Here is a 10,931-nt window from a genome sequence, read left to right as displayed (position 1 = left end):
TTTTTTTTTTTTTTTAGACTGGGTTTCACTGTAACCTTGGAGCCGTCCCGGAACTAGCTCAGTTGACCAGGCTGGCCTTGAACTCACAGGTGTCTGCTGTCTGGGATTAAAGGAGTGTGCCAGCACCTCCCAGCTGATCCTTTTTTTTTTTTTTTTAAAGAAGATAACTATTTTTTTTTTTTTCTGAGACAAAGTGTTGGAGTACAGATATTGCCTATTAAAGGCATGGAAAAATTCAGCTTCATAACTTTCTAAAGAACTTGCCCCAGGAATGATGAAGTTTAAAGTGATTCCAAGTCATATTTGTGACAGGGAGAAAGGAGGACAAAGGCTAGACCTGGGCAGGATATTGTGTGTGATTTGTACCATGATTTACTGAAAGTTGGTAGTTCCAAAGAAAAGCTATTGTTAGGTTTTAAGAAAAATCTTTTTTTATACTAGTAGAAACAAATTTATTGTCAAAATAGACCATTTATTCATTAAAAATCTTTATATGAAAGTGCTGCCAATTTTTCTTTTTATATATGAAAAGTGGATCTATCAATTGTCACCTTATCCTCTGTATTCTTTCCTTGTAGGCTAAAAGTAATTTCAAAAAAGAACAAAGGTGCAAGGAACTTAAGCAATTTCGAGGTGAAGATACATGGATGTTACCTGATGTGAATGAGCGAATTGAACAGTTTTCACAGGTGAATATTACCAGTTGTGCTTGAAGTAATAATAGGACTTATTTTCTTGATTTGTGTTTTTAGGAAGGGTCTTTTTTTGTAGCCCTGGTTGGTCTAGAACTTATTATGTAGACTAGGCTGGCCTCAAAAGCACAGAAATCAGTCTGCTGCTGTCTGCAAGTGTTGGGATTAAATGCATGTGCCACCATGCCTAACTTATGTCTCTTCTTTTTAAAGTATGTTTCAAGTTAATATTGAGGGACAGTTCTTTCTTATGTTTATGTATTCTCTCTCTTTCTTGTGTGTGTGGATGTGTGTACACGTCAGAGGACAACTTGCCCGAGTCAGTTCTCTCCTACCTTGTGCCTTCTGGGGATTGAATTCATATTGTCAGTAATATGTTCACTAACAGTGGTTAGCATTATTGACATTTATCTCATTAGACCACAAAATATCTGTCTTCACCACAAGTTCATTATGATATGAAAAAATTTTGTTAACTTGTATTGGCTGATAGATTTAGTTATAAATCTGTGCACTATTTATAGGAAGCTTCTAGATCTGAAAGTACATGTTTTAAGCTTCATGTCTTTATTTTTATTTATTTAATTATTTTATTTATTTTTATTGAGCCTCCTTTTCTCCCTTTACAAAGCTTTAAAAGTTTGCCTTCTGGCACGTGCCCCCACAATTGGTGTAAGATTATTTATTTATTTTTTGTTTGTTTGTTTTATTTTTAATTGGCAGATGTTTATTGTTTATATTTACAGAGTACACTAGTATTTTGATCTTCATACACATTATGGAAAGATTTGAGATTATATACCCTTTATCTACTCACTTTTTTTCTTGTAAGAATAAAAAAAGTCTGTTTTTTAGAAAATTTTAAATGTTAATATTTATTAGTTTCTGTGGTCCTGGTCCTGCACTGCCTTTCACTAAAACTTAATGGTTGTATGTATATATCTATATTTATTTGATAATACCTGTCACATACAAATAACTTAACCAAAACTTTTTTTCATATCTTCTCTGGTAAGAAATCTGAACTACTACTTTGATTAGTAGTGCTCATCTTACAGAAAGTATGCAAGTTTTTTAGAGAATTTTTTTTTTCTGGATAGTCATGATTTTTGTTTCTTTTCATTAAAGTTGTAAAGTTTTTTGTAGCATGGATTTTTCACTCCACTCAAAATGCCTTACTATTAAAATTAGGTAAGATTAAAATATGTTTATACTTGTTCAAAATTATTAGGAACACTCTGTGAAGAAAAAGAAGAAAAAGGAAAAGCATTCAAAAAGAGTGAAGAAAGAGAAAAAAAAGAAGAGGAAGAAGCAGAAATGTGAAGAAGAGACTGAGGCAACCGACAGTTCCTCAGTGGTAAGCGCTGCGCCGGAGCCCTGCGCCTGTGCAGTGCAGTGCACTGGAAGGAATAATGTTATGATAGGAAGTGTTTACAAGACATCCATGTGGAGTTCCTGGAATGGAGATTGTTGGTTTTAGAAAATGGGATATCACTTATTGATCTTTGTTGTTTGGAGATGTAACAGTAATGAACTGTGCAGGGAAACTGAAAGGTGCACACCAATACTGAAGTACCACATGGGAAGGAGAGAAAACTACTTGTACAAAAGTGGTTGGAAATTATAAGTCAAAGCAGCAAAGAATTGTGTTAGAAAAATAAGGGAGCAGAGTTTTAGAACACTGGAGTCTATTTTTCTTTGGTATTTCAGTTTTCGTCACAGAGAGTAACATCTAAATCTTCAAAGTAGAATTTATTTATCTTTTCGGCTAAAAAGAAGAGAGTGTTGAGTAGCCAGTTCAATTCTGTCAGGACACAGAAAAAAAGCAAGCAAGCCAAATCTGTCATAACTTATTTTCAAGACGAAAGGGGTTAGTGTAGAAAGTGATGGCAAAAAAATGTTTAGGGATGATTATTTCTCCAGACAAAATTGGGTTTTATTAGAATCTTTAAGAGAGATTACATAGATTACCTTGCAAGATAAGTGCTATGATCAGGTTTCCCTGTAGCACTCCAAATGTGTGGTGTATAGAGAGACTAGGGAAGGAAGGAGAGCAGGGAAAATGGGGGTCCTAGAGCTGTATTTGGTGATTAAGTTGTGAAGGTGACAATAAGAACTGGTTTAAGGCTCCTGTTTTAAAGATGGAAAGGGAGATATGTGTTAGTTGAAATCCTTTGTTGCACGTTATAGAAACTAAACAATTTAGCAGACTTGAAGTCGGAAGGACATATTATTCAGGTATAAATATTCAGGTAAGACATTTAAATATAGGAGTAAGCTTAATCCCAGTAACAGATGGAATTGGAATTGGAGTTGTAAGTGCTTTATAATTCTAACTGGTCCAGTTTTTTGTTTTTTTTTTTTTGAATTCCACTTTTCAACACACAGCTAGATCCTGACAATGTCTTCCCAGTTCTCTTTGCTTTTACATCAGCCCATTTGACTTCATTGTCAATTTCATTGACAAATAACAGTTTTGGCTAGAACTGTAGTTGGGGCTGGGATTGAGGTATGCTCACAGGGCAGTGATGTAGTGTTTGCTTTATGGAATATTTGACTAGTGTTTTGGAGTTGAAAATCAGCTTGGATGGGTGGGCAAGATGATCCTGTAATTCCTGACTTGATGATGCCAGGTAACTCAGTTTAGTAATTCAGCAGGCGAAACAGGCTTTGTGGAAATGAAGGATTTATTGTTCTTGAGTTTAGCATAACACTCAAGATGGTAATTAAGTCACTAAAGCTTTGGTTGTACAAATAAGTAAAGGAAGAAGAAAAAAGGTAATTAAAATGATGAGAATGAATATAATGGGGGCAAGAGAGTGTGTAGAGAATAAAAATTATATTAGTGAGAAGGTGAAACCTCAAGAGAGCTTAAAATCTGAGTAAAGGACGGAGAAAATAGGAAGAAAGTAAAAACATTGAGGGATGGACTGAAGAACATCTTGAAAATTTTGAATGTGAGTGATCAGCAGAGTTGAAGTTCTGGAGATAAAGACTGGAATATTTTGTTGAGCTTGGAAAGGTGGCAGCCATTTATGAAGTTTGAAGAATTGTCGCTAGATTAATGTGTATTATAGTTATAAGTTTAGAGAACTGTTTGAGCAATTACTTTTTTCAGTAATATTGTCTTAGAGAAGGAGTTGAAGGATGAATTGCTGCTGTAATCATACATAAGGTAAGGAAATGCCCTCCATCCAAAAAGAAAGGAATTTGAAATGCTTAAGCTGATACATCTCTAGGCCTTCAGAGCCCTTACTTGGAAGCAAATCAGAAAGAGAGAGAGGTTGGTGGCTTGACTGAGACCAAAATCCTTGGAGGAGGACCTACCAGCAGCAGGAGCAGTTAACAGGAGGGTAGATCTAGCACAACTGTAAGTAATTTTGTCAGGGGTTGGGGAAATAGAAAGCGAAAGTGACCTCTTTTTGGTAAGGTAAGATGAGAGATCATTTGTCCTGCGTGTAGGAATTGTTAATTGGTAAAAAAAAAAAAAACAAAACTCCAGGTGTGTATGAAGAAGGTAACAGTGGTCTGGTTATTAGAGTGGGTCCAAAGTTGGCAAAAGTGATTGTGGTTTCTGTGCTCATAGAACTTACTACCTAAATCAATTAAGGATCAGTAAGGTGAACTCTAGTTTCATTAGTGTCTAATTAACTGAAATTGCAGGTGGTGATGGCTTCTGTACTAGTTGGAACTGGGTGATAAAGTTCCCAGTGGCTCAAACTAATGAATTCAAGTCACTGATCATACAGAGAAAATTCTCACTTTAGAATTCCTGTAACAGGACACACCAGAACTCAAACATCATTGTTATTCTACTTCATTGTAGCAAACTGGCCCTCTTTCCCCCCCCAACTCCTCAAAGTGCCAATTGTTTCAGGCTGTAAATCCCTATTTTAGTGCATGGCATCAAGAACTGTGAGGCACTAAAGTGACTTGACAATATAAACTTGAGTTAGGCTGGAACTATGTGTGTGTGTGTATCTACTTTATATATATATAATGATTGTTTTATATCTATCTATATATGAAATGATTATTTTTAAAAATATGTAAATATTTTATTTTATTCATACGTAAATATGAATAAGTTATGGCATTTCAATACAAAATAGAATATTTTGGGAAACAGTTGGCAGTTAATATGACAGTACGTAAATATGTTTTACGTATTTCTTATATCACAGATATGCTTGTGGTTAGAGCCACATCAGAAGAGCATTTGCTCCTTTTTCAGAGTACTGAAGTCCATTAGTTCTAATGTAGACCATGTGCTACACACACACACACACACACACACACACACACACACACACACAGCGCCTTAGGATTTCTACTGCTGCAATTAAATACCATGACTAAAGAGCAAGTTGGGGAGGAAAGCATTTATTAGGCTTATAGTTCAGCATTGCTTTTCAACACTGAAGGAATTCGGACAGTAGCCCAAAACAGAGCAGGATTGTGGAAGCAGGAACTAATGCAGAGGCCATAGAAGGGAGCTGCTCACTGGCTTGATTTCCTTGGCTTGCTCAGCTCATCTTTTTATAGAATCCAGGATCAGCTGCTCAGGGATGGCACCACCCACCATGGGCACCACACTCCCATTGATCACTAAATGAAAAAGTGCCTTACAGTTGGATCTCACAAAGGCATTTCCTCAGCTGAGGCTCCTCCCTCTGATGATTCTAGCTTTTGTCAAGTTGACACACAAACCACACAAAAACCACCCAGTACAACTGACCCCTTGTCAACTTGACATCACTACTAAACCCCAAGTCTTCCTTTATTATTCATCCCCAAGATTTCACATTAAGAACATAAAAGTTCCACTGTCTTTACAAATTCAAACACATTAAAATTATAGTAACTATTCTTAAAATCCAAGGTTTTTCAAAATTCAAAGTCTCTCAACTGTGGACTCCTGTAAAATAATGTTCTTACTTTAAGAGGAAGATATCAGAATACAGTCACTATCAAAGCAAAACATAATTTCAACTGTTCAGTATTTGGGATCCATTCATGATCTTCTGAACTCTTCCGAAGAGCTTGGATCACTTCTCTAGCTCTGCCTTCTGCAACACACACAACTTGTCTTCTGTTCACTGACTGGCTCTAACCCATTGTTTCTGCTGTTCCTCATGGTCATTCCATGGTACTGGCATCTTCAAAATGCTAGAATCTCTCACTGCAACTGGGCTGCACTTTCACCAATAGCCTCTACAAGGCTCTCTTCATACTTCTTTGCATGACCCCTTCAGTCCTGGACCTTCAGCTGCCACTGAGATTGCACCTTCACCAATGGTCTTTCCTGGCCTTGCATAGTGCAGAACCTCAGCTGCTTTCCATGAAACCTTCATGCCTTTCAAACCAGTACCACCTGGGTGAGACGCTCACACATATCCAAGTCCGGATGCCAGCACTAGGTACAACCTTGGCTGCCTCTTAAACGTAGTTTCCCTATGCTGTCAAAAAACATTTCCTAGAAGACTTCACCTCAGTGATGCTGGTCTCTTCTTAACCACCACTAATTTCTTAGCTCTAAAGAGCCAGCATCCAGTATCCTAGCAAAGTAAAATGTTGCTTTAGTAATATTGCTATCTTGTTGATCACAACTCATTCTTCAGCCCCAGGTAACCAGAACCACAGGATCATAATTCAAAATAACACATGGCCCTTTAAACTTCTCTCTGAAATTTCACAAGTCAGGCCTCCATCTTCTGCATTGTTCTTCCAAGCTCATAAAGAGTGTCCCACTGAGCTCTTAGTACTCACTGGTTCTTCTAGCCCAAAGTACCAATGTCCTTAAGTCCTCACCAAAACATGGTCAGGTCTGTCCCACTAATATCCCACTAAGCTGGTACCAGTTTGTCTTAAGGTTTCTATTACTGTGATGAAACACCATGACCAAAAGTTAAGATGGGGAAGAAAGGGTTTATTTTGTTTACATTTCAGCATTGCTGTTCATCACAAAAGGACAGGAACTCAAACAGGGCAGAATCCTAGAGGCAGAAGCTGATGCAGAGGCCATGGAGCGGAGCTGCTTACTGACTGCTCCCCCTGGCCCATTCAGCAGAACTTCTGATAGAACCTAGGACCTCCTGCCAAGGGATGGCACCACCCACGATGGGCTGGGCCCTCCCTCAATGAATACTAAATGAGAAAATGCCTTGCAGCTGGATCTCCTCAAGGCATTTTTCTCAACTGAGGCTCCTTCCTAGCTTATGTCAAGTTGACTCAAAAAACCAACCAGCATACAAACAAATATTTAAAAATGCTTTTAGGCAGTTTTGAGGAATTTTTCATGGAAGAGAGAAGAGCATCAGTTTTTTTGGGGGTCTCTATTCAATTGGTAAAAGTGTTTGCTGTACAAGCATGAGACCCTAATAAATCTCAGTCACTAGCACTCGTGTAAACTGGCATGTCTTCACATGCCTATAACCGAAGCACTGTGTGGAAGCTGAAACAGGAGATTTTCTTGGTCTTACTATCTGCTGAGACCAAGTTCATTCAGAGACTCTTAACAAGGGAATAAGGTGGAGAGTGATTGATAGAGCAGGGTAACCAACCCAGATGTTATTAGAGGTCTATGCAGTTTAGGTCTAGGGAAATCCCCAAATTTTACACTTAGGGCAAATAGTGAACTCCTTTACATGGTTGTTACTTCCCTGGTGCTATTTAGACAAACTTATGAGTTCATTTGGATGTTGGTAGAAATTGAGCCTTGCTTTGGTGCTTTTCTTCCTAGCTTTTTATTTTATTTTTTGATATAACTCATGAGAGAAAGAATGAATTTGGTATGTCTTTGGGCTCAAACCAAAGTAGGATTTTCATGTTATTTCTTCAGGTTTTCCCATATTATTTTCAAAAGGGAAAATCAGTGAAAGTATCTCTTGTAATAAGCTGAATTATTTCCACTTAACATCAGAATTTTATATATAAGTATGCAAATTGTGAATGTTATGTATATGCTAAATGTTTCTAGAGCTCTGAAGAGTGGGTTGAGGCTGTTCCCTCCCAGATACCTGGCAAAGAAACGACCTGGAAAGTGAAAGACAAAAGTCTAGAAAAAGAATGTGACAGCCATGCTATGCAGGTAAGCACCCACCTGATTTAGAGAGAAAAGGCTTCTAAGTACAAATGGATATTAAACTGATGATTATAACTTCCTCAGGAGAATTATACTTTACAGTAGTTTATGAAGCCTCTCCACTGGTGTTCAGACTAGCCTTCTGCTATGGAAGGTAGATGCTTATCTGTGCTGCAGCCCTTCAGGGCTCCCTCACCGATGATTGTTGACATTTTCCTTTTTTTTTTTTTTTAAAGATTTATTTATTATGAGTTCAGTGTTCTGCCTGCATATATCCCTGCAGGCCAGAAGAGGGCACCAAATCTCATTACAGAGGGTTGTGAGCACATGTGGTTGCTGGAATTTGAACTCAGGACCTTTGGAAGAGCAAGCAAAGCTCTTAACCATTGAGCCATCTCTCTAGACCAGGCATTTTCCTCTTTTAACGGATTTACCAAATACTAGAAGTCTCTGAATCTTTTGGATATGTCAGTTTCAGCTTTTCTTTCTCTTCCCTTTATGTTGCAATTTGCTTAGCAATGCTTATAGGTCAATAGCAAGTAAATTTTGAGTTCTGGTTCATATGCCTAAGAAAGACTATAATTTACCCAATAGATTTCCATAGATACAGGAGGAAAGGTGAACAGGAGCTAACATTTCATTGTGTGTGCCAGACCCTATATTGGCTGCCTTTTATATATATATATATATATATTTTGTTTACTCCTTAAAACAAACTTGAATGGTGAGTTCTTTACTGCACTTTTATAAGGGAATGACTAAGGTATAGCAAAAACAAGAAGCTTCTTGAGAGTGGCTAACCACTTACGTTTGTTCCTGTTTGGTGCCTGCAGTCTCTGATATTAAGAAGGTCTTAAGTACAGATTAAAATGGCTTCATTCTTTTAAACAGCGGGATGAGTGGATGACTGTTGATTTTATGTCTGTTAAAACTGTGTCTTCATCATCACTCAAAGCGGAAAAGGAAACTCTAAGGAAAATAGAGCAGGAGAAAGCCCAAGCACTAGAGCAGGTAAGAGAGCAGTTTCAATGTTTTCACTTTGAATTGCCTTAAAATAAATACCTTATTTGTAATACTATTTAAGCATGTTTTTAAATGGTATTTGGTAACTGATAACTAAGGAATGTGAAACTAATTTTTAAAAAGTAAATTTCTTGTAGAAAAGCTATTTAAAAGCATCCTAGAGCTTGAGTGATGTTCAATAAGAATACAGACTACTGTACCAGAGGACTCAAATTGGGTTTTCAGCTCCCACATGACAGCTGACAACCATCTGTAACTCTGGTTCTAGAGGTTTATTGTCCACCTTTGGCCACCGGGGGCTCTGCATACATGTGGCACACAGACATACATGCAGACAAACCACTCATACACATTAAAGTAAAAATAGACTTTTTTTTTTTTTAAGAGATGTATACTAGATTCGGGCTGGAAAGATGGATCAGTGGTTAAGAGCATGTATTGCTCTTCCAGAGGACCCAGGTTCAATTCCCAGAACTCACAGTGTGTGGTTCATGGCTATGTGTAACTCCAACTTTAGGAGAGCCAATACATCTGGCCTGGGCAGGCACTTGTACACATGTTCACATATTTACATCTAAACACAGGTACATAAAATTATCTTTTAAAAGTTATCTTAGATGCATAAATCTATGTGAATGTAGTTGAGCAATTATTATCTGTCATGAATTACAGTTGAACTATCAACTGAGCTTCAGTGTATACATAAATTACTTATAAGAATGCTTTCAAGATGCTTAGAACGTCATAGGAAGTGTTAAACAAGCATTTTTATGCTGTTGTTTTCACACTGATGTCCTGAAAACAATGGGAAATCCTTAGAGACCACAAAGTATAGAAATGCTTTCAGAGATTGTCTTATAATTTCCTTGAATGTAATATAGATCAACAAGTGAAAAATGTAGCAAGAGATTTTGAGAGTTGTGTGGTCAGTGTTGTTTTTTGTTTTTTCTCAGTCTAATTTTAAATATAAGTGTGGAATTGTACTGTAATCAAGTTGCTACTTGTGTGGAACATCGAAGGACATGATTTTTGGGATGTCTTGTCTAAGTCTCTGAGTTAGACTTGATGGTTCTGAGACACATGACATTGTTAGACATTGTTATTGGCAAGTTCCATAACATGTCTTAAGATTTTTACATGATATGTTGACGCTTTTATATCCAACAATTAGCCACCTCAAATGACTTAGTCATTTCCATGGTGATTGACTTTTACATTCTAACCTTTCAAAATGTTTTGTTCTAGTCCAAACTGCTTGAAAGAGAATTGAATCCATACTGGAAGGATGGTGGGACAGGTCTCCCATCAGAAAATTGTATACTGGCGGTTACTAAAGGTATCTTTATATTTTTTGTAGACTTGTGCACATATCTCAGTTTCTGATAATGAACATGGTAAAGATCGTTAAAGTATGTTATGTACTTGTGTGAAGATGTCATAATGAAACCCACTATTTTGTGCAGGTAATTTATACTAATAAAAAAGTACAAATTCTTAAAGTTTAATGTTCCTAAGAGAATGGCTTGAGTTTATATATGACAAAATACTTATGAAATATCTGCAGTCTTTTGAAATCTTACTTACGTCATTATGGAAAGTTTACTATTATGTATTTTGCAGCAAGATAATTCAGTATATGTTGTTCGTAATAGCCATCATTTGCAAGTTTCTCTTTTAAATGGGCTAAGACAAATCATGGTTATATGAAACATTATATTGCATTCAAATTGTTAAATTCTATAGCAAAATACAAAAATGTATTTTGTTAAAATTTATGCAAATAATGTATCATTAATGATGCAATTTTATTGCTTTTAGAAATTCCTCATTCATCAGGATTCACAAAATTTTTGTTGTTCTCTACGCAATGGAGACAAAATCTTTTGCGTATCACTAGTGCTCTGTATTACTAATTCAGTGATAAGTTCAAATACAATTTAGCCAGAATAAAATAATATTGTAAATAATGATGTTATTTTTTTTTGTTTTAGTTATTTATCAGTAAGATATTTTATTTTATTTATAACTCATTTTTATTTGGCTGTTTCTTAAAGATTCTTTGTGTGGGCATGAAGCTACTGAATCCACTCAAAGACATCTTTAGAATTCTTTTTTTTTTTTTTATTATTTAT

General features: G+C 36.4%; 1 protein-coding gene across 1 annotated transcript in view; it reads left to right on the top strand.

Annotated features, from left to right (window-relative positions):
- Positions 1–10,931, top strand: part of Cwf19l2 (CWF19 like cell cycle control factor 2) — a 78,321-nt gene that overhangs the window by 1,373 nt on the left and 66,017 nt on the right. Inside the window, exons 2-6 of the mRNA XM_005346812.3 lie at positions 579–689; positions 1,924–2,049; positions 7,672–7,782; positions 8,668–8,787; positions 10,045–10,135. Of these exons, the coding sequence (XP_005346869.1) occupies positions 579–689; positions 1,924–2,049; positions 7,672–7,782; positions 8,668–8,787; positions 10,045–10,135 (559 nt within the window). The remainder of the gene's footprint in view (positions 1–578; positions 690–1,923; positions 2,050–7,671; positions 7,783–8,667; positions 8,788–10,044; positions 10,136–10,931) is intronic.

This window comes from Microtus ochrogaster, chromosome 5 (genome assembly GCF_000317375.1).
Source record: "Microtus ochrogaster isolate Prairie Vole_2 chromosome 5, MicOch1.0, whole genome shotgun sequence".
Taxonomy (NCBI): domain Eukaryota; kingdom Metazoa; phylum Chordata; class Mammalia; order Rodentia; family Cricetidae; genus Microtus; species Microtus ochrogaster.
The sequence above is the reverse complement of the archived record's forward strand: the minus strand, read 5'-3'. Positions and strand labels throughout refer to the sequence as shown.